A 25220-nucleotide genomic window follows, 5' to 3' on the forward strand; every position below is an offset into this window, starting at 1 on the left:
TTTTGCATATAGAAGAAATTCAATACATAAATTTGTTAGACGTCTTCATATAAGAACATTTAAGCTTGGATATACTTAAACAATATGTAAAACTATATACTTTCCCGATATTTTTATGGCAAATAGAAAGGAATCTGTTTCATACAACGTACATTTTATCTGGAATTCGAAAACAAATCACAATGCATAGGCAACCTACAAAGGCTACATTGAAGAGACCACCATCATTGCTGTTTAGAACTAAATTGGAAAACACTGTAAAACGGCCGTCCTTGTTTTATCTTATTTCAACTTTATAAATATATAACTGTGGGTCATTGCTTTTTGTTCAGATCATTTGTAGTGTTGATAAGGTCACAAATATTTTTAAGTTAGAAAAATTGTTCTTGGCTTTCATAATTTCTGATACATATTCTATGTAAATAATGTATACTACGGTATATTCCGTAAACTATTTTTAAATCAATCAACATTTTAATGCTTACATCTCTTGTTTGTTTGTTTGTTTGTTTGTTTTGTGTTTAACAGTATCAACAGTATTTCAGTCATGTAACGGCGGGCAGTTAACCTAACCAGTGTTACTGGATTCTGTACCAGTACAAACCTGTTCTCCGCAAGTAACTTCCAACTTCCCCACATGAATTACCAGAGGTGGGGGACAAATGGTGTCAGACACAATGTCTTTTATCAAATCGTCACGGAGAACATACGCCCCGCCCGTGGATCGAACTCGCGACCCCGCGATTCGTAGACCAACGCTCTCCCTACTGAGCTAAACAGGCGGGCTGCTTATATCTCCACAGGCGCATAAAGAGAAATAGCACGTTGGTAAAAATTATATTGTGTCATAAGTGAAACGAGCTATCTATTTATTTTCCTTACCTCCTTTGGGGGAAGAAGACGTTTGAATACATCACAGGCCGTTTCCGAACCACTTTGTACAGCAAAATGTAGTGCAGTATTTTCACCGGTATCTCTGTTAAACAAGAAAAAAATAATTCTATCGGATATAAGAGGAATAATTTATTACTTCTGGAAGTCGTAAAAGTTTCATTTTGAATGTGAACAAGATAAATAGTTTCGATTAAATTTAGATAAAGATTTGCTACGAAACCTAAATGTATCAAGTAAGTTTTTCATTCAGAATTATTTTGTTCTGGTCCTTTCAGACCATTAAGTATTACTTTAAAAGAGAGTGCCTGTTGCTGAGGAGGATGCGTAAGAGATTATGCAAATTGCATTTCCTCAGTCACACCGATTGTGCTCTATAACTTTGCCTTATTGAATTTCATACTTCAAAGGGAACTTCTCACAGATTTACTTATTATTAATAAGTGTGCGTAAAAAGAGCGAAAGTCTCACTTAAATTCAATATGAGCTCCGGCTTTCAGCAACAAATCGACAACTTCTTCTTCTCCTTTCAAGGCAGCCTCATGCAAAGCCGTTCTCTTGTCATTCTTGTCGCTGTAATGAATATAAAGTCGTAAGACGGCAATCAAATTTTATATTTTTGCTTTGTATTCTTGTTAAATTTTAACAGTATTGATTATTAGCACGGGTATTTTACATTTTTTACAAGTGTTTATGAAACACGATGGTATGTAACTTAAGAAAATAAATCGAAGCAACTTCAATGGAAGTTTAATGCGGTAGAAAAATACGTTGATCATAAATTAGCATTTTCTAAACTAGAAAAACTACTTACAAAGAATTTACATCTGCACCAGATTTAATGAACTCTTTCAGTGTTTCTATATCTATTGGACTCTTTTTCACACAATCTACAAAAAAAAAAGAATCATACTAAATGGAAAAGTGATTTTATGCTAACTACTTAAAACACCAAGGTATGAAACGTTACTTTGTATTCTTTGATATGTTCTGTACACAGAAAATACTTCATCACGAGAAGCCGGTAGCATTAGATTGCGGCAATAATCGATGTTGCATTAGATTCCACACAGCCTTATATTAAACGGGTATAGTTATTGATGTTACATTAGATTTTGACATAGCCTGTAGTATGCTCCAACAATTGATGTTGCATTTGATTCCATTACAGCATTTCTATTAGATGGCAGATATTATCAATGTTTCATTAGGTTGCAAAAAGTACTGTCGATTATATGACAATAATTATCAATGTAACAGTTGCATTCAAGACCAACATAGACCGTCAGTTAGACATGTTGCATCAGATTTCAGCATATATAAAATGGCAGTAATTATCGATGAAGCATTAAATTCCAACATAGACTGTCTATTAGATGGTAGCAAGTATCAATATTGGCGGTGTAATGATTTAACTTTGTGTTTATCAAATGTAGAAAACCAAGTAACTGAAAACAAGAACAACCATGACACCGATAGTATAACGAAACCACATCATAAGAAAAGAAAGGATAGAATGTTAGGAATGACAGTCGATGTTTTATGTAAATGAGAGATTCTCGTTAATCTAGGTAACTGTTTTTGCGACTTTGATTGATAAAGATTGTAACAGTGTGTTTTGCGTACAAGTATAAGGTCAAAAGTTTGCAAGAATAAAGTAAAAAGCACTTTAGTATTTGAATAGTGAAATCTTGCATTAAGCCTTATGACTGATAATCAAAATAAAGATAAAAATATATCCTAATGATTTTTGGTAGAGCGAAATATGAATCCAGACAGAACTGCGATGTTCAAAGCAACACACGATTGATATTCAAAATTAAAGAAATATATCAAACAAAGCCTAAGATTCAATACCAAAGTAAAGTGGAAAGAAGACAGCCTAAACATGCCGACACTTTACAGCAATGAATGCATGAATGAGCACATCGCCAAAACTATTCACAAACATGCATAGAGAAAGTAAAACATAATAACAACAAAGATTAATCAAACAAATAAAAGAACACAGTGGAGAGTCACATTCAAATGTCCAGCGGCAAAACTTTAAGCTTTGGTTCGGTTTAACGTCACACCGATACGATTACAAGTCATATGGTGACTTTCCAGTTTTTCGTGGTGGAGGAAGACCTCAGATCCCTCTCCGGGCATTATATCATCACGGGCGTGCACCTGGGCAGAACCACCGACCTTCCTTAAGTCAGATAGATAGATGCGTTTTTGTATCAGTTGGAATTATGTGTGCAGTGTGCAAGGAGTCCTGACGTCACCACACGTAGTATCACAGTAAGTATTTAAATGTTTGTAAGACAAACTAAACATAAAATATATAACATATGAAATACGGATAGGGATGATAATATACATGTTATAATATATAATGTAAAAACTTGTATTAAAGAAGAGACATACTTAGCACCATTTGAGGCATGTCGTTCTTCTGGTCTTTTTGTACCGTTTTCTTCGATCTAAAATGTAAATTGATAATTCTATTACATTAGTTTTATGTGAATAGCTTGATGCTACAACTGCTGTAGTATTTTTTTTCATTTTGATACAGTTGCTAAATGTTTTACTAAGCTAAAATGGGATGTGGCATTTCAACAATTCATTCATACATTTTGTAGATTGTTGTTAACTTTGCAGTTGAATGATATATCGAAATGGGCCATCTTACACTGTACACGTGTGATAAGTATAATTATTATGTAACTGAGAGGAGAAATGTTGATGACTATTGTGTCGTAATATTCATACCGTGTGCATTTCATGACTATTCTCTGTTTCACTTCCAACCGCAATCATAGGATCTGTCTCATTCGCCATCTTAAATGAAAATTATTACATATAAAAATACCAAAATATGAATTGTATAAATAGGAAACGAACAAAATTAAAATAGTATTACTAATATCAAACGATAATATTACGAAACACAAATAGTTAAAAACAAACAAAGTAAAACAATATACTATTTTCCTATTTTTGGAGCAGATGTTTCAAATATATTGTACAATTACTTTGACCTGTCAAAGCATGTTCCCGGCTTTCATTATATTCTGTTCACGCCTATATGATATTAACATGGAAGCCAGAAACATGTTTTGACAGGTCAAATAAATTATATATATATATATATAAATAAATTACGTTAAAGATGTGCCGCGTTTATCTTTCACTAAAATATTTTATCATTCTATTAAATATTGATTTAAATTTAGAAAATATTTCAAATATATTCAACTTAGCTAACAAATTATATAATATAAAATAAAATATAAGGTGATACAGATAGCAGTTACTTGCCAAGTTTAAAAGCTTCCAGTTTTAGTCGAATTACATAATCATACAATGTAAATCAATACATTTATAAGCTTTTATACATATCGGCATATCTATATATTTATAAGCGATCTGTAGTCATTACTGAATTTCAAAGCACATAAATTAAATGTCGTCGTTCGAAAAAATCTTTCAAAATTGGACAAGAATAACAAGTTATAACTAAAGCTATTTTATCTGACTGTAAATATCAAAATTGAATCGACAAGACGATATAATTTTTTTTCTTCTTTGTTTGTTGTATTTTTTTTTTAAATAAAAGTCGTTAACTGTTTTTTATTTCATCGTGGGCGGGCCTAGTTTGCTGTTCTATTAAGACGTTGAAAAGATCGATACCCTGAATTTTATTTTACGCAGTGTCATATCATACCTGAATTTATTAAACAAATTAAAAATAAAATAAAATGCAAGGCTCTGCCAAGTAGTTAAAAGGGAAAATGAACTACTTGTATTGTTATATACTGGGTGATAAATCATTTCGTTTAAATTATAAAGCTTCTAAGTAAATGTTAACATTATTATTTTAAAACATAAGCTTAAATAGCAGATCGGAAATTATTTGATTAGACCTTTAAACATTTTCTTATGTAATACATACGCCTGTATTTGACAACTACTTCTGTAAGATAACTCCTTCTTGTAGTAATCCAGTTATAACAGAGGATCGGCTTGATATGTATGACTATTTGCAAGACGAACTGCTGTAACATCGGATTCAGTAATGCGTAAACATGCTTACAAAAGATGAAAGCGAGATTTCACTGTTATAATCAGTATCAAATGTTATATATACCTCACTGCCACCACTGCCAAACCTCCTTGAAAACGGAGCTGTTAACTGCTGGAACTGTAGAATATAACCTTGGTAGCAATTTTTCAATTAAGATATATCACAGAGCATGCTGATACTTTAGGCAGAATAAAAGACAATAAAAAAAGAAACAGGATGACACTCCACAGAAAGGAGCGAGACGAAAATTGAAGCCAAAGGACACTTTAACTCAGAAGTAAGTATGGGTACTTTTAGCAACATTATGCCAGTAATTTATCATTTGAAAATATGCTATCATTTCTACTGGTAATTTCCACACTTCGAATTTATGGCATATTGGGATATTTTGCTCATTTTAGACCTTTACCAATGAATAAATTAAAAATAATACAAATAATCAAAGCACCATGTTCAAAATTGATCACTTATTCTACTTGAAAATGCAAAACCGAAGAATATGGAAAAATTCTTTTAATTGCAATTTATCTTTTTTCAGTCTTTGCTCTAACAATACTAAGCAAACTTGACTAGGGTTTTTTTCTTTTCTTTTTAGTGCATAAGTGCCCAGATTTGTTTTTAAATAATATTAATGTGTCATGGATTATTTTCATTATAATTTTCTAGTACATTTATACATAATTGTGAAATAAAAAAAATGAGTTAAAAATGGTGACCGTTGACGACAGGTTTTGTAGTTGTGGTCTTTGTTCTAAAGTAGCCTTTTATACAGGTTTGACTGTAAAAAGGAATTGCAATAGACACTAAAAATTAAACCAGATATACTGACACTTCTACTTACATAACCGCGATATTTACATACAGATGAGAGTATGTTCAAATACTCACCAGTTTTATGACATGACTTAATTTTAAATGTAGCTTTCAAAGAAAAACTAGTATCATATCGAAGTTATTAACTTAGTGTCTAATCAAATCATATTGGTACTGAACGCATACAAGAAATTAGTCTCATGCTGTAATTTGTCTATAAATGTTTGTTCTCCACTTCTTTACAACATGCTTTTTGTTGATCACTACTAAAAAATAATATCTTGACATGATTGTTTTGTTTGTTAAAGGTCCAATAACACTTAGAATTGACTTACAGAACAGTATTTGTTGTTGATAGTTTAGTAATAAGCTACATGTTTCAAATGTCAAACTGATGCTAAAATATTAAGAAAGTAGGTCAGTAGGTCACATTTATGGTCACTGAAAGTCAGTTTTAAGATCGGTATGCAAAACTGTATATGTCATCCGAATTTCAAAACTGTACCTTAAAAAACAAGAAAGTAGGTCAGTAGGTCACATTCATGGTCACAGGAAAACAGTTTTAAGATCGGTGTGCAAAACTGTATATGCCTTAAAAACAAAACGTAGGTCAATAGGTCAAGGTTACAGTCAAATAACCCCTATTTACTTGGGGTCATCAGGTAATTATAATTAAACAGTCTAGGAAATATGATCAGATAATTTTTGTAGTATATTTTCCTATATAACTCATATAGACACTCGGGGCGTGGCCTCTTTTCACCAAGAAGTATCCTTTAAACAATCTTGTTAGACAGCCATTAGGCAATGCTACATACCAAATATCAAAAGCCAAGGCCTTGAACTTTCAATCAAGAAGGTTTTTCCTATGTAAGTCTATGTAAAACGTGTGACCTCAGGGCAGGGCCTCTTTTTACCCCAGAGGCATAATTTGAACAATTTCGGTAGAGGACCACTAGGCAAGGCAACATACCAAATATCAAAAGCCTAGGCCTTGCAGTTTCAGACAAGAAGATTTTTTAAAACATTCCTATATAAGTCCTTGTAAAACTTGGGATTCTTGGGCGTGGCTTCTTTTCACCCCAGGGGCATAATATGAACACTCTTGGTAGAGAACCACAACGCAATGCTACATATGAAACATCAACGGCCTAGGTATTGTGATTTTAGACAAGAAGACTTTTTAAAGTTTTTTTCCTATACGAGTCTATTTAAAATTTTGGACCCCCGGGCTGTGGCCTCTTTTCTTTCCAGGGGCATAATTTAAACAGTTTTGGTAGAGGGTCACAAGGCAATGCTACATACCAAATATCAAAGGCCTAGGTCTTATGGTTTCAGACAAGAAGATTTTTATAAGTTCTTTCAAATGTAAGTCTATGTAAATTTTGGAACCCCCGAGGCGTAGCCTCTTTTAACCCCAGGGACATAATTTGAATAAAATTTATAGAGGACCATTAGATGATACCACCTGCAAAATATTTAGGCTCTACGCCTTGTGGTTTTGGACAAGAAAATTTTCAAAATCTTTCCCTATATAAATCTATGTAAACCATGTGACCGGGGCGGGGCCATATTTGACCATAGGGGGATAATTTAAAAAAAACTTGGTAGATTGTGATTACTGTTATTTTGTGCGAGAAGATATTTTTTCTTTTTGGATACCATGGCAACCAGAATTCTGTATGGAATTCAATTCTTTGAAAAGTATTTAATGAGAATCACGAAAGAAACAACACTGTGAAGTTTTATCAAAATTGGATTGGTTGTTTAGGATGATATGTTGTTTAAAGGAAAGTGTGGACGGACGACGGACGGACGGATGGACGCCATACGGTGAGCGAACACAATAGCTCATCCTGAGCCTTGGCTCAGGTGAGCTAAAAACAAGTAAGTAGGTCAATAGGTCTTATTCATGGTCACTGAAAGTCAGTTGTAAGATCAGTGTGCAAAACTAAACAGGTTTTCCAAATTTCAAGGATGTATCTTAAGAAACAAGAAAGTAGGTAAGTAGGTCACATTCTACATAACCCAGATTCAAACTTGACCTAACGATCATTAATGTTAACATTCTGACCAAGTTTCACGACTAAACAGTCATAAATGTGGCCTCTAGTGTGTAAACAAATTTTTACTTTGATTTCATCTGGTGACCTAAGTTTTGACCCCATCTGACAAAGATTTAAACTTCACCTAAAGATCATAAAGATTAACATTCTGATTAAGTTTCATAGAGCTATGGTTATTAATGTGGCCTCTTGAGTGTTAACTAGCTTTTCCTTTAATTTGACCTGGTTATCTAGTTGTTGACTCCACCTGACACAGATTCGAACTTGACCTAAAGATCATCAAGATTTAAAAAGTTTCATAGAGATATTGTCATAAATGTGGCCTCTAGTGTGTTAAAATTCTTTTCCTTTCATCTGACCTGGTGACCTAGTTTTTGACCCCACCTGAACCAGATTTGAACTTGACTCAAAGATCATTGAGATTAAGATTCTGACCAAGTTGTATTAAGAAATGGTCATAAAGTGACCTCTCGAGTGTTAACTAGCTTTTCCTTTGATTTGACCTGGTGACCTAGTTTTTGACCCACATGACGTAGATTTGATCTTGACCTAAAGATTATCAAGATTTACATTCTGACCAAGTCTCATCAAGATATAATCATAAACGTGGCTTCTAGAGTGTTTACAAGCTTTCCTTCAATTTGACCTGGTGACCTAGTTTTTGACCCCAGCTAAACAAGAATTAAATTTGACCTGGAGTTCATAAAGATTATAACTCTGACCAAGTTTGATGGAGCTTTGGTTATTAATGTGGCCTTTAGAGTGTTAACTAGCTTTTACTTAGATTTGACCTGGTGACCTAGTTTTTGAACCCACCTGATCCAGATTCAAACTTGCCCTAAAGATCATCAAGAATAATATTCTGACTAAGTTTCATGAAGATGCAGTTTTAAATGTTTCCTCTACAGTGTTAACAAGTTTTTCCTTTGATCCGACCTAGTGACATAGTTGTTGACCCCAGATAACCCTATCTTGAATTCATTCAAAATTTTATTAAGTTTAACATTCTGACCACGTTACGTTAAGATTGTGTTAAGATTGTGACCTCTAGCGTGTTAACAGGGCGATCAAGCGCTAAAATGCTGACTGTGCAGAAGTTTGCTGGTAATTTGCTAGGGCTATTAAAAACCAATCTAAAGATGTTATCTGTAACTCTGGCGTTCCATGTTATTATAATTTTACGCCAATCATTAACCCTCTGTTTAGAAATTCTGGGTGAGACATTATGGTAGGAGTATACATGTAAATATAGGTAAACTTTTTTCTGCTTCCATTTAAACTAATATGCAGTACATAATTTACAACACCTGGTTTAGTGACGTTCAGCAACAAGCAACTAAAAGTTATTCTGGCACAGTATGATAGATAGCGGGACTCGGCTAACGCCTCTCCCCCCCCCTCCCCCCCCCCCCCCCTCCCCACACACACTACCCCTTTATTATACTGACCCCTACATATTTGAAGGCAAGAAATCCCAATTATAACTTTCCCATCTAAATGTGATGCTTTCGGGTAAAATTCACTGCAGCGTTATAAAAAAAAAAAAGAAATATATGAATATGCGTTTTATTGTGTTGTTGAAACGCGATGGCAAGTTTGAAAACTGCAACAATATAAACCAAGATGTTGTTGTGTTTCACGCGGTAATAGATAAATATAAACAAGAAAATATCGGTAAAACCGATGGATGCTCCTCGAAAATTGCACATGAAAAGAAAAAAGTGGAATTCATTGGTTTACTAATATTGAATAATCAAAGGGCGATATCTCATTAAAAATCATTCAAACGGATGATAAGGAAAATATGCACATCACCTCTAGAGAGAGAAGCATTTTATGCATTTGGCAGAAGTTGCTGTGAAATAATATGATGGCGCTAAAGCTCACTAATGTTGAATTATCAACGGGCAATAAGTGAAAAAAACTTTTGACAGAAATACAAAGATAATATGCGCATCTCGATCTCTTGTTAGTAAAATTTCCTATGAAGTATGGCTAAATTCCATCCAGTGATCGCTGGGAAATACTCAAGACAAGTATTGTGCTATAGGTTATCACTGTTTAATTATCTAGGACAATAACTATGTGAAAATCATCCGACCGGAACACCAAGATAATATGCGCATCTCCTAGAGATGATGAGCTTTTCTAAGAAGAATGGCTAAGCGCTTACCAATGTTTCCTGAGAAATGCTTCAGACAAGAATTGTACTATTGTATACTATTGCTGAATAATAAGGGCAATAACTGAGCGAAAACTAAACCGACCCAAACAAAAAGATTATATGCGCATTTCCTCTTAATAGTTAAGCTTCCTATGAAGTTTCGCTAAATTCGGACTAATAGTAGCTGAGAAGAATTGTACTTTAGTATACTACTGTTAATTAGTCCAAAGGCAATAATTTGGTGGCAAATCATTCGACCGCAAAATGAAGATGATATGCGCATCTACTCATAATAGTGGAGTCTTCTATAAAGAACCAGTGGTACTTAAAATACTCTGAACAAGAATTGTATTATAGTTTACTTTTGTTGGATAATCAAAGGGTAATAACTCGGTTAATAATCATCCGACCGGAAAATGAAAACAATATGTTCATCTCATCATGATAGTGAAGTTTTCTATGAAGTTACAATAAATTCCAACCATTGGTTGTTGTGGAACACACCAGACAAGAGATGTACCTTAGTATAATATTGTTGAATAATAGATGTCTATAACACTGTGATAAATCATCTGACCAGTACAAGAAGATAGTATGCAATTCTTATTAAGACAATAAAAATTTCTTCTGACGTATGGCTGAATTCCAAACACTGGTTGCTGACAAATTCTTCGGACAAGAATTGTTTTATATTATACATGTACTATTGTTGAATAATTAAAGGGCAATAACTCAATGCGACTCAATCGAGGCGGTTAAAACTATTATAAATAAATATGCAAAGGAGCAGTATTAACTGATTCAAGGGTAATAACTCTAGTATAACTGAAACAGTTATACCCTTTCAATCAATATTGTCCGTAAACTTATAACATGTGGACAAAATATGACGTTTGGCTAACTCAAATGCCATAACTTACAAGCGTAGTATTTCCCATTACTGAAATTGACTGAAACAGAAGGTTATGTGCAAAGGTTTTTTTTACAATAAATCAGCGTTGAATATTTGCTAAATGCATCCATAGCAACAAATAACACTTTTCTGAAGGTCACATACGGAAGACCACACAAGTTATTTCTGTCATTATTGACTGTTCTAGAGATTTTCACCAATTGATAAAGATATCCGATAACCTTATAAAAATGCTATGACATTCCTTTTTTATAAGTGTGAACATTTTTAATTTTGTTATCTTATTTTTGTTGGGTTTAACGTCACAATTACAGGTCATACAGTGACTTTCCAACTTTGATGGTGGAGGAAGACCCCACATGCCCTCCATTCATTATTATATCACGAGCGGGCACCTGGGTAGTACCACCGGCCTTCCGTAAGCCAGTGGATGGCTTCCTCACATGAAGAACGCAACGCTCCGAGTGAGTCTCGAACCAACATCTGTGAAGGGCAAGTGATTTGAAGTCAGAGCGACCTAAACCACTCGGCTCGGAGGCCCCCATTTATTATTGTTACGACTAGAGTAATAGATTATTGTTACTTAAAGAACTAAATGTAAAAGAAAAACAAACCAGCAACTATTAACATAACGAAGTTTATAACAAATATTAACAATTAAAATGCCTTTAAAATGTCAACTAGCCGTAAAATCCAGTCTTAGAATATTCCAAATCCTGTCCTAGTAAAATTTCGATCGAATTAGTAATAATTGCGAATTCCTCACAGTATTTATACTGTATTTAGTTTATGCAACAAATTTGAATCCTCTCCTTAAAGATAAATTTCTTTTTTGAAAGCACAACTGGTAATATATTGCTTTCTAGAAATACTAATACGTTTTTCAGTAAAATCTTATTTAGGATTTGCCCTGCCCTCAGACAGTTTTGAAATTTAAAGCATCATGGAAGGTTCCAGCACTTTCATGTATCACTTAGAATAAAAAGAATATTCTGGAAAAATCCAGAATAACCAAGACTTTACTATAATGTAAACAACCTGTTGCTGGAACCCTCTAGAAAACCGTAGAATATAAATAACTTATTGAAATACATAATATCTCAAACCTTAGTTTAGTTTAAACATATTTTATTTCAAACATATGTGCATACTACAATTTACAATTTACAATATTGATATCATACATGCTGAAAAAGGATTAGATCCGAAAGCTAAGCTTATAAAGGTCTTCTCCTACCTCCGTCTCAAACCTTGGACAGCATTTGCAGTAACGATGAGTCATCAATATAAAACAAATAATAATACAATGAAGCATAATAGGGAATGACACAAAATAACAAAATTCTATTACTCTCTTGAATATTTCTGTATTTACATACTGATTGCCATTAAAAGAGCTTGAATTCAGAATCCGCATGTGAGATCAAGGCCTCTTTCTATGTAACTGTATATTACGCATGCTTTTTTGTCATGTAAAACAATATTCAAATGTTTGAACAAGAGTGCCAGAATGTCACAATATACGCCCGTCATAGCAAATTCCTTTACACTAGCACTTGTATTTGCATAATTATGGATTATTTTTTTTGCCAATTATAAAAAAGTTATAATATAAGATATTTACAGTAACAACAAAGGGAAGTTATTCCTAAAACAGTTCTATATAATACAACTCCACACAAAGCTCCTTTCTAGGTAGAGCTGGGTCAAAATACACTTAAAATGGATATAACATGCATGTTGTACCACAGAAAGTGGTTTTGAATTTTTTCAACGGCCAGAAGAAAATAATGCTCCGGACAAAGTCATTTTTTTTAGGTTGACTTTTAGCCTCTAAGTGTGATCTTGACCTTAGACCTAGGAACCTGGTTTTCGCACATGAAACTCCGTCTCATGATGGTGAACATTTGTGCCAGGTTACAACGAAATCCATCCATGCATAAAGAAGAAATGCACCGAACAATGCTTGTGGACGCCGGCCGATCGCGTCTTTCAGACGGGAGTATAAAAACATGCAATTACGACGGGTGTTCAAATATGAATGCATCTAGGCCAATATCTCGCTTTTAACCAAGATTTGCACACAAAAATTGCATGCATTGCATAGATCCATTGAAACAATACATGTTAAAGCCCTGCTCCGCGGCTATTCAAATCCTATTGTGTGTGTGCAACCCATGATTACAATAGGTAACAGTTAACGGTCACGCGCCACACTTTATTTCATAGTTCATAGTCAGGATTTTCATGCTTTTTTCAGTGACGGTTTAAGGTTAAAAGGTAGGACTGGAGCAGGTTTTTAAATCCGTTAGTCTAGCTTTGACAATAGCTCGAATAACTCTATCTACTCGTGTACACTAAAGTTAAAATGGTTAGGAAGAGGTCTCCTTTCACTGACCAAATACGGTCCTATATCAAGAACAGCTGTATTTTTAGCATACAGGCGAAACACATATTAAATGAAATATGTCGTGTTTATGGGAACAATGAACATTCTTTTTCATCTGTCACACGGTGGTGTAAGAAATTTAAAAGTGGTGTAGATTCTGTAAAAGATACGCCTCATGCACGCTGTACGAAAACTGCAACTTCGCCAAAAATAGTTGAAAAAGTAAAGGATTTGATTGCTACCGATACAAGATTTACAACTAAGCATACAGCTAAAGGCGTTTGTATCCCAGTAGAAGCTGCTCATACAATTCTCAGACGTGATTAAAAAATGAAAAGGACAAGTGCCAGATTGATACCCCATCTCCTTACAAAAGAGCAAAAACTTGCTCGGGTAAGAATCGTCAATTGTTGAAACAGTTCCCTTAATACAACAATCGTTCTTTCGCCAATATGATCACTGTCGATGGGACGTGGAGTCACTTTTATGAGCCCAAGCGAAAGATACAGAACAAAATATGGGCAACCAAAGGAAGCCAAAGACCTTGCATAGCAAAACGCACCATGAGCGTCAAAAAGGTAATGTATGTAATTTTCTTTATAAATCAAGGTCCTGCTATTCAAATTACCGTACAAAAGGGGTAAATCTGTAAATGCCAAGTCTTACAAAGGCAAGGTCCTTCATAAATTAAAAAAAAATATTTCGCAAACCGTCGACCAGCACTTGGTCTCCGTGGTGTCCGATCGTTGCATGACAATGCTTCGTCACACAAAGCGGCCAATGTACGCGAATATCTGAAACAGGAAAAGGTTGTCGAGCTTCCTCACCCTCTTCATTCGCCAGATCTTGCCCCTTGTGACATTTTCCTATTTCCGAGGCTCAAAAACACCTTGCTGGAAGAAAATATCAAACGCGCAAAAATCTCGGTTCGGCTTTTTTCCAGTGTCTGAACAGTATACCTCGAAAAGATTATGAAAACGAATTTAAATATTGGATTAAAAAACTGAAACTTTGTATATCACATGGTTGTGAGTATTTTGAAGGATTGAGATAATTATTTTGGCATTGTTTGTTAAGCACTTCTGAAAATTGGCCTAGTTGCATTCATATTTGAACACCCCTCGTATATATTAGAATACTCGGAGTAATCGTAAATGTATTATTCATTACAAAGGTAAAGTTAAGCAGAACAAAACAAGAAAAACAATTATCTCTCATCATACATAACTTTTCTTATAACGAACATGTTTTTAACGAATTTCCGGTTCTAAGAAACAATTTCAAACCTCCCGTTTTCCCACTTCTTTATTTTATGTAAAATAAAATGGTTACATCGAATACACTTTTAGCGAATTTTCAAATATAAGGAACGAACACACTTACATATCTTAATTCTAAAGAAAATATATTAAAATATCAATGGATAGAGCGAAAATATAAACAATAATTAGTAAATAAAACGACCAAAAAAGTATGCAAGAAGCCATGTTCTTGACTGCGATTTGATAAATCGTATCATTGAAGACTATCAAGTAAAAAAATAAAACATCTATAATATATTTTTGTCATGTAATTTATATTTTATTTTTTCAGTAGACAATACACTTTAAAATGACAGGTTATTTGATTTGTATCGGAAAATATGCACGATCTCTCTAGCAAAGATTTTGCACAAAATAAGAGCGCAATAGAGTGAGTGCCTATTTTATGTTACATCTGCATTTTAGCAACTAAATGAGAAACATTTCGTTGTTTTGGCTGTGTAACATTGAAAAATGTACTTTTTAACGCCACGACACTAATTAACATGATGTTATTGTTGATGTCAGATTGGTGGTATGAAATTTACACGTTACAAATCAGTTGGGAATATGTGACTAACGAAGCGTAAATGATTTACATTATTCCTTGAAGTAAGAGGGATATGGCATCTTTTCCAAGAGGTCCTCTACATTAAGGCGCTTTTGATACCTAATAAAAATGATTTAACGGCACAGTGTACAATGCTTTATCTAAAGTAATACAACACATACTTTCCTGCATGTTTACATATGATGCTCCGTGTCACCATTACGTGCGTAAGAGAACCACCCGGTGTAGACGCAGATCGTTCAAAGGCGGTAATTCTGGTTCAGTTTATTCAAGAAAAACAAATTCCAGTCGTTCTTATATACAATATCTCAAAATTAGCTATCAAACCAGACACAAACGTTACTTTAGAGTTCAAATTTCGTTGTTATAGAACAGCATTTAGTTTCTCTCTCTCTGAAATACTTGCTTAGTAGCTGTCCAACCGATAAGCCGCTGAGAGTTGCAAGACAAAACGACAATTATTCAAGCAATGAAGTTTGCTATTAGCACGGCCGCATTAGCATCAAAACCAACAATGTTCATCGCTCCGTAATCAGTTTCTTCAGGATCTGCTTCTGCATATTTATTGGATGCCATTGTCACCACAACTAGTTTCGCCTCAGGCATATTCATTTCTTTTCTATAGTCCTTTAAGGCCGTTGATGGTTGAGTTTGTCCTCCGGTACGCATGTTGTCAGTGTACACGATAAAAACTTCAATCTTCTCTTTCTTTTCTTTTGCCCACATCATTGGTATTGCACTATCAGCTTGTCCCCCTTGCAGTGAATTCATTTTCTCTATAATTTGAGAAAGTGAGTCTGTCTTGGCAAGGTAAATTGGTGACAAACCTTCAGAGAACCCGAAAATCTTACATTTGGGTTCAGTTTGAACTGTCATCATCATCATCGCGGCCGCTACCTGGTGGCATTTCACTGCAGGACAACCTTCACATGGAACTTTCATTCTGTCGCTTACATTGACTGCTAGCAGTAAACTCTTCTTTGTCGGATGTAGGTATTTATCAAAAGATAAAAAAGCTTTGTTTAGAGCCTCTACAACTTTCTTATTCACGGTCCATTTTGTTTCCCCATTTGAGCTTCTTCCATTTTTGTACCGCAATAACGCCGATAGCACTTTTAGTGGATGTACCCTTGCATCATGTAAAATCTTAGCATCGGTAAGCGTCTCTATTATTTCTTTTTCGATTTCGGACTTTTCGCCACAAAAACCTTTAGCAGATATCATGCCGATACTACGGATCTTAGCTTCAGGCTTCATGTTCTTGATTATTGCTTCAAAAACGCTTTTTGAGTTCAGCATTTGCGTTGGAACGTGTTCCCGTTCTAACTTATATTTGTGGATAAGCTCCACCATTTCATCTTCATCAGTGCATTTCATTGCTTTCGTTGTTCCTTCAATGTAAGTCAAAAACTTCGTAACTCTCTCATTATTCCCTGAAGTCTTTGATGCTAGGTTTTTAGCTTCCTCGAAGCCATTCAGGACAAACGCCACAACCAGTTTCATCAGATCATCAGACGGTGATGGGTGAGCAAGCCGAAAAATTACCCTATGAGACCATCTCCCCTTCTTTCCATCATATGTAGCCACTTGACGTGCTTTATATTTAGTTAAAAGACGCGCGATACCTTCAGGGTCTCTGCTTTTCTCTTCGTACCATTTTAATACAGCTGTTTTATGAGCTCTTCCCCAGCCCATTTTTACACCACTTTCCTGTTTTTCCTGTTTGCAGTATTGAACAAACAAGAAAAGGTGGGTAGGAGTGCGACGAATCGTGTAGAGCTTTTCGTAAGCCAGCTACTTAGTTGCAAGGTTGTTTGAACTCGCACAGACTGCAAGTGCAAATATTAAGAAATTCTGCCTTGGAGCCCATCCATAATGACTTATCTCTGATATACGACGCACAACAGCTTCTCCTCTTCCGTCACGAATCAGTCTAAAAGATATCAAAATATGAAACTTAATCCCAGTGCACAAAAAGTGAAATCCCATTCTAGTATTATGGTTTCATTTCAATGAGCATATTGGGAACTACTAGTACCAATGAATTCCAGCGCGCATTGTATGTATTTATAACTAATTGAGACCTGCACAATTACAAGAGCTTGACTTCTGACCTAACGTCATGGTTCATGCGCTCGAATAAAAAGGCACTAAACTATCAAATAAATGCTTTTGTGTGGAGCGGGGTGGAGGAGGAGGGAGATGGGCGGGGCCGGTGCGGGGGAGTAATATGGGTTGTCACGTCACCAACTACTGCCTATATTTCAAGTATAAAGTACCTTGAATGGTTTTGGGATATTTCTCTAAACACAAAATACAAAGGGCAGATCTGAACTCAATTTGTGTCCTTCACGGTTGACCTGCCAAACAAGTTCATAAGCTATAAACATTGTCTCATCACCACCTACCTATATGCCAAGTTTGAAGTTAATACCTTGAATAGTTATATAATTATGCTCTTGGCACAATATAAGACGGACAGATTTGACCTTGACCTCTCTAATACAGACCCGGCACATATACTTTACACATCGTCTCATTGCAACCTACCAAAATGAGAAGACTAAAGTCAATAACTTGAATTGTTATTAAGCTATGCTATGGACACGTAATATAGAGGACATATTTGACATTTTCGCTCCAGTTTCGAATTTGACCTTTAACCTACCGTCCTACAAATTGCCTCATCGCCTTCTACCTATATGCAAAGTTGAAAATTAATACCTTGAATAATTATAAAGTTTTTATTCCGGACACAAATAATAAAAGAGTCAACTTTGACATTTGAGCTCCATTTGTGACATTGTCCTTTGACCTATCAACCTGGACCATACGCTCTTCAACTGACTCATCATCATCTACCTATATGCCAAGTTTAAAGCCAATATATTGAATGGCTGACTTATGTTCCGGACATAAACTATGACAGACGGACAGAAGAACGGACGCACGCGCCATCACGTAATACATCCATAATAATAAACAAAGTCTTTTTACTACGTGTATAACTTAAATGCTTAGAGCGAGGAGTTATACTCGTATTATTACTACAAGAGGGTCATGATGACCCTGGATCACTCACCTGAATAATATGAGCTACATGTTTCAAATGTCAAACTGATGATAAAATATTAAGAAAGTCAGTAGGTCACATTCATGGTCAATGAAATTCAGTTTTACGATTTGTGTGCAAAACTGTGCATGTCATCAAAATTTCAAGGCTTAAAAAACAAGAAAGAAGGTCAGTAGGTCAATGTCACAGTCAAGTGACATCATATTACTTGGGGTCATCAGGTAGTTATAATTTAACAGTCTTGAAAATAGAATCCGATGTTTTTTAAGTATTTTTTCCTATATAACTCACATCATAACTGTGTAACCCCAGGGTGGGGCCTCTTTTAACCCCAGGGACATAATTTGAACCATTTTGGTAGAGGACTACTAGACAATGCATCATACCAAATATCAAAAGCCTAGGTCGTATGGTTTCAGACAAGAACATTTTTAAAGCTTTTTCCTATATAAGTCTATATAAAACTTGGGACCCCCTTGGCAGGGCCTCTTTTCATCCCAGGGGTACAATTTAAACAATTTTGGTTGAGGACCATAAGACAATGCTACAAAACAAATATCAAAGGTCTAAGTGTTGTGGTTTCAGACAAGAAGACTTTTAAACTTTTTTTCCTATATAAGTCTATGTAAAACTTGGGACCCCCGGGCGGGGCCATATTTAACCCTAGGGGTATAATTTGAACAATCTTGGTAGACAACCACTTGATAATGCTACATACCAAATATCAAAGCCCTAGGCCATGTGGTTTTGTACAAGAAGATTTTCAAAGTTTTCTCCATATAAATCTATATAAACCATGTGACCCCCGGGTCGGGGCCATATTTGACCCTAGGGGGATAATTTGAACAATTTTGGTAGAAGACCACTAGATGATGATACACACCAGATATCAAAGTCCTAGGCCCTGTGGTTTTGGACAAAAAGATTTTTAAAGTTTTTCCATTCGGTTGCCATGGCAACCAGAGTTCTGCATGGAATTCAATTCTTTGAACAATTTAGAAAGGGGGCCACTCAAGGATCATTCCTGTGAAGTTTGGTGTAATTCTGCCCAGTGGTTTTCAAGAAGAAGATTTTTTTAGAAATTGTTGACGCACGACGGACGACGCACGACGCACGATGGACGACGCACGACGCACGACGGACATCAAGCGGTCACAATAGCTCACCTTGTCACTTTGAGACAGGTGAGCTAAAAATTGCCGCAGTCTCATTTATGTATCATTTTGCAATTACCACTCTCTTTCAGCAAGTAATACAAGCGTATAGTTTGCTCTGTTCACTGACCTGTCTATACATTCAGCATACTTTCGTTGCGGATGTTCGTTTGATGCATTGTACGTAGTGTCTGACCCGAGGAAAACAAATCGCATTAAGAGATCCATGTCTTCAACAATCCATACATATGATCCATCGTCCGTTTTAACTTGTTTCGGATGTGGCATTTCATCCTGAAACAGATACAAAACAAATACATGTACATTATATATGGACCGCTCCGATAGCCTAGTGGTAGAGCGCCTGCTTCGAATGGAGGAGGTCGTGGTTTCGACGTCATACCAAAGACAAAAAAGTGGTTCTAGTAGCTTCCTCGTTTGGCGCTCAGCATTAACAGGATAGTGCTAGGACTGGTCAGCCCGATATCAGTATAATGTGTCTGGATGGGTTATCATGTCACGTGTCTACGGCGTGATTTTCTAGTGAGACAGCACTATAAAGTTGGGCATTGTGCCCAATACTAGAAGTAGACACCGTCGTTTATATGACTGAAAGGAAATGAAAAATACCTCATCGCAGGAATACAAACCACTTTGCTTTAGATTTGATATTATATGTTATAGTTCTATTTCTTTTGAAAACCAATCGTTCTTATCTGAATTTTATCATTGATTTTGACCACTTATTGTAACCTTCATTGTATGTTTAAATCAAGCAATTGATACAATTATTTTTTCTACTGAAACAATCTCACCTCTTGGAAAGGATTTCTTTGAGGTCGCCATCCGTCCTTTGACCCTGTTTGTCCCATTGATGAGTAGTTAAAATGGTTGTATGTATATGAAACGCCGGAAATATTATATCAGTGTAAACTACTGTTTGTACTGCTTTAAGGATGATCAAAGAGACTCATCCCAATCTGAAAGTCCGAAAGTAACTTTCAGTGAGACAACATACAATATGATCATTAGAACGAAACCATTACATCTCCAATTCCTTACCTCAAAGTAACGATATTGAGCCCATCTCTTTATGTTTAAATATCAACTTACGTATCTGAATGATGTAATATTCATTCCTATGTATCGTATAAAACTAGGAAACTTCCTTCTTGATCAATTTAATATTCGTACTTAAATCCTACATAAAACTTGTCACTTTTAATTTGATAATCATAATCATTTGAGTTTCATAACATGATATTTTTGCAAAGCAAAATGCTTGTTGTAACGCTTAGGAATGTTTATTTTTAATACGATTTGCGTATTATTTGCTATATAGGTTGGAATTTCACATATTGATATGCCTGTTAATTGTTTAACTTATTTTTTTACATTAATGTGTTCTTTGACCTCAAATAAGTGACTACCATTTACAGAATTGAAATTTAAAATTGTTAAAAACGATTAAAACATTAACGGAGGCTTCTTATATATAACATTTAAGTATAATACTTTAGTCTTAATTTGATTATATTGAGGCATTTAACTTCATGTTTCATTAGCACGCAGCCGCTCTTGCAAATACTTCTACCTATCAAGCCATTGATAAATTTGTAATCCCCAGTTATAACTGGATCGCTGCGGAAAGAACTTTTGTCTATGTGAAACCATGCAAATTGTTTGACAACAGAAAATGTTTTAAATGTAATAGGATAAATTCAGATCACTTATAAAAAGCCGCAATTTAGATAAAGATGACCTATTGATAACAGAAATGCACATCATACCTGATACTTTAAATGTCTGTTACATGTATCCTAGCACAAAAGCACCGCATACGGGTGCCATCGATCGACTGCAAGTCACTCGGCTGGATAGTATAATCAAAAAGAAAGAGTTACAGATCGGAATTTCAATGTACAAGGGCCATAATTCTGACAAAATGCAGGTTAGAGATATGGTTCTGAGCGTACATAGTCATTTAATAATGATTAACAAGCGTGCAAAGTTTCAAAGATGTTGCTCTAATAGTTTTTGAGAAAAGGTGGACATAAACAAAAAATTTTAACAAAAAACTCAAATTTTCTAAACATAAAAAGTTTGTTTGTTTTGTTTGTGTTTGGTTTAACGCCGTTTTTCAACAGTATTTCAGTCATGTAACGGCGGGTAGTTAACCTAACCGGTGTTCCTGGATACTGTACCAGTACAAACCTGTTCTCCGCAAGTAACTGCCAACTTCCCTACATAAAACATAAAAAGGGCCAACATTGACAAATGCATATCAGAGGTATTGTTCTGGGCCTACAGTCACCTAATGATGGTTAACATTTTTTTCCAAAATCAGAGAGCTAATAAAACCAATTTTCGTCGTTTTCAGGTGTTTCAACCAGCCGATTACCTTTACTACATGAGTGCCCTGGGCTGATTTGGGCAGATCAGAACAGAACATTTTCACCGTTCAATTGATTAAGGTAAACTGTATTTTTTTAAACTCACAAACAAAATATTGCTCCTGTATATGAACTATGTTATAGATATAAAAATATATAAAACGTTAACAGCATATCATGAAGTCAGTTTTGAGATAACGTTACACAAGAGACGTAACATATTAATGAATAAATTTCAGTCGTTGAATGTAGTACGTCTGACCGAAGACATCTTTATATAGTAAAAATTGTATAGAGACTTCGAATCTTTAAAGAAGAAATGTCGATATAAGATGTTCTTAACATCAAGATATCGAAATTCGTTGAGCAATTAACAAAAGAGTATAGTGATTGTTACATAGACTGTATTCTACGTAGCATGTAATCTTTTAAAATAAAAATTATTAAACTGCACGAAAACAGTCAGATCAATATGTTCACAGTACAATACATGCATACATGCTCTTTATATTGTTGAGATATTTTCCTTTTCATCGTTTTTATTCAGGGAATGCCCCCAAACTATCGTAGATTGCTACTGAAACTACTTCAATACAAACATGAAACCTGTATTTGTTCGTTTCTTTTTAAATATAAATTTTGGTGTATTTTTTTCTGTAAATATGAAGAAGATATATGATTGTGTTCTAGGTAAGAGGAACAAGATATTTAAGATGTTATGGTTACCAGTGTGTGCAAGCACGGAAAACCTTACTAATATCTTTACTTCAGGCATTTTAACGGAAACTATTTTGCGTAGTAGTCATTTCGTTCTATCAAAATTTTCCGACAGTTAATAAATTCCACAGTTAGATGTATTTTTGAAATCATTTTCGAGCAATCTCGTTACAACATAACGTTACGGAAAATTGCAGGCCAAATTATTGGACAGGTTGCAGCTGTTTGTTGTTAAGTGTGACTATAAATATCTTGATATGTATTTTGTTAAAATGCGGCTTGTGTTTCACAAAAAAAATACGTATTGACAGAAATCAAAATCCGTATGCGTTTGTCCGTATCATACCTTTGTTATAATAAACCTTGTAATTATCATACACACTCAAATTGTAATATATCATTTGAGTATTCAATTAGACGGCTTTGTTGAATTTTAATTATATGTTGTTTTTTCTGCGTGAATATTTCTTTGGAGCTGCATATTTGTAAATGTTATTTCTTTTACGTAAAAATGGAATTTTTCTGTGACCTGATATTTGACCAAATGAAAATTCTGTCTAAACTATGGTTTAATGTACATCCAACAATTTTAAAAGTATTATTATATCTTAATATCTCAATATCTTTTGGTCATCTATCATCTGCTATAATCCAAGTGTTATAATCAAAGGTCGAGACAAGAACGTCAAAATAGCTCATGCAAACCATAGCTGCTGCGTTTTTAACATAATTTGGTGATATTTGCAATGTTGCGCATCTAAAAGAGTACTGAGGCAGTTTTGTAAGAGTTCAGTTTGTTATGTAAAGGACATGTGACAAAAGAAGGAATTCCACATCCGTTTTAAATGAATGAAAAACAATAATACTTTTTATTGTTACAGAACATCTCTGTCATCTGTTAAGCTCAACAGGCAAAAACAAATTACATAAAACCTGGAAGTTGTTGGATGATATCCTGGTCAAGAGGGAGAAAGATTGAATGAATGGAAAACTGATATGTAATATATTGTAAATAGGAACCACAATTTTTGGTACTGGCCGAAAAAGGTTTGCATACAGTTTAGTAAGATCAATCTTGTAATTGCGTATAAGCCATAAAACATATTTAAATGATGCAAAGCTCATGGCGAACATAAAACACGATTTAAAACTAATTCAAAACATCAAAGTTTGTTCCAAAGGACTCGCCCTTGCCATGGCAGCGTAAATACGTTTTTACTGTCTCCTGAAAAGTTTTTTTTACCGCAAACCCATCGAAACTTAAAGGGCTTTTTTTGTCTATCAGAAGGTTTCCCGAGGCAGGCGTTCATAAAAGAACAGACATATGGGAACTATAAGATATGGAGCTACATCTCCAAAAATACTCAAATGATGTCACCTCATAAAATACAACAGCAATTACGCCGATGCATGACCCACCTGACCCAGATTTAAATGTCATCTACAAATCATCAAGATTAACATTCTGACCAAGTTGCATTAAGAAATGGTCATAAATGTGGCCTCTAGTGTGTTAACTAGCTTTTCCTTTGATTTAACCTGGTGCCCTAGCTGTTAACCCTAGCTGACCCAGATTTGAACTCGAACTAAAGATCATCAAGATTAATATTCTGAAAAAGTTTCAATAATATAAGGTCACAAATGTGGCCTCTAGAGTGTTAACTAAATTTTCCTTCGAGCTGACCTGGTGACCTAGTTTTTGATCCCAGATGACCCAGATTCGAACTTGACATAAAGATCATAAAGATTAACATTTTGATCAAGTTTCATGAAGATACAGCATAAATGTCGTTTCTAGAGTGTTAACAAGATTTTCCTTTGATTTGACCTGGTGACCTAGTTTTGACCACCAGAAGACCCAATATCAAAATCGATTTTATTGAGTGTAACATTCTGACCAAGTTTCATTAAGTTTAGACCACAATTGTGGCCTCTAGAGTGTTAACAAGCTTTTCCTTTGATTTGACCTGGTGACCTAGTTTTCGATCCCAGATGACCCAGTATCGAACTCGTCCAAGACTTATTTAAGGGTAACATTCGGATAAAGTGTCATTAAGATTGGGCCAAAATTGTGGCCTCTAGAATGTTAACAAGCTTTTCCTTTGATTTGACCTGGTGACCTAGTTTTCGATCCCAGATGACCAAGTATCGAACTCGTCCAAGACTTATTTAAGGGTAACATTCGGATAAAGTGTCATTAAGATTGGGCCAAAATTGTGGCCTCTAGAGCGTTGACAAGCTTTTCCTTTGATTTGACCTGGCGACCTAGTTTTTGACCCCAGATGACCAAATATTAAACTCATTCAAGATTTTATTGAGAGATTCATTAAAATTGGGCCTAAATTGTGCCCTTCAGTGTGTTAACAGTCAAATTGTTGACGCTGACGGACGACGACGGACAACGACAGACGGACGACGACGGACGACAGATCACAAAAGCTCACCTTTGAGCACTTCGTGCTCAGGTGAGCTAAAAACTAGAATTGTGTTCATAGGACACGGATGTCCCCCACATACTGCGCCATCCTCTACATAGCAAAGATTTTAATAAGAAAGAGCCATAATTCTATAAAGATAGCCACAGAAAAAATCCATTATTTATGGTCATCTTTAATTGAAGGTCCTTCATCTGTGAAACATTCAAATATATCCTTTTAATAATGTTTGAGGAGTTGGACACACAAGATTTTTCTCTATACTAGT

At 35.0% G+C, this 25220-nt stretch overlaps 1 protein-coding gene across 7 annotated transcripts in view; it reads right to left on the reverse strand.

Annotated features, from left to right (window-relative positions):
- Positions 1-693: 693 nt before the first annotated feature.
- Positions 694-25220, reverse strand: part of LOC123554946 (RNA-binding protein RO60-like) — a 38518-nt gene continuing 13991 nt past the window's right edge. For 2 of the 7 annotated variants that reach the window (XM_053547565.1, XM_045345401.2), the window contains exons 2-4: positions 20223-20387; positions 19538-19701; positions 9279-17113 (exon numbers count right to left, since the gene is read on the reverse strand). In XM_053547565.1, coding sequence (XP_053403540.1) covers positions 15643-16875 — 1233 coding nt within the window. In that variant the 5' untranslated portion in view covers positions 16876-17113; positions 19538-19701; positions 20223-20387 and the 3' untranslated portion in view covers positions 9279-15642. Of the gene's footprint in view, positions 977-1362; positions 1465-1705; positions 1782-3303; positions 3360-3648; positions 3718-5026; positions 5081-9278; positions 17114-19537; positions 19702-20222; positions 20388-21197; positions 21281-25220 lie in introns of those variants that run through there. The other 5 variants (XM_053547570.1, XM_053547568.1, XM_053547569.1 and 2 more) reach the window with 5 other exon arrangements.

This window comes from Mercenaria mercenaria, chromosome 7 (genome assembly GCF_021730395.1).
Source record: "Mercenaria mercenaria strain notata chromosome 7, MADL_Memer_1, whole genome shotgun sequence".
Lineage (NCBI taxonomy): Eukaryota > Metazoa > Mollusca > Bivalvia > Venerida > Veneridae > Mercenaria > Mercenaria mercenaria.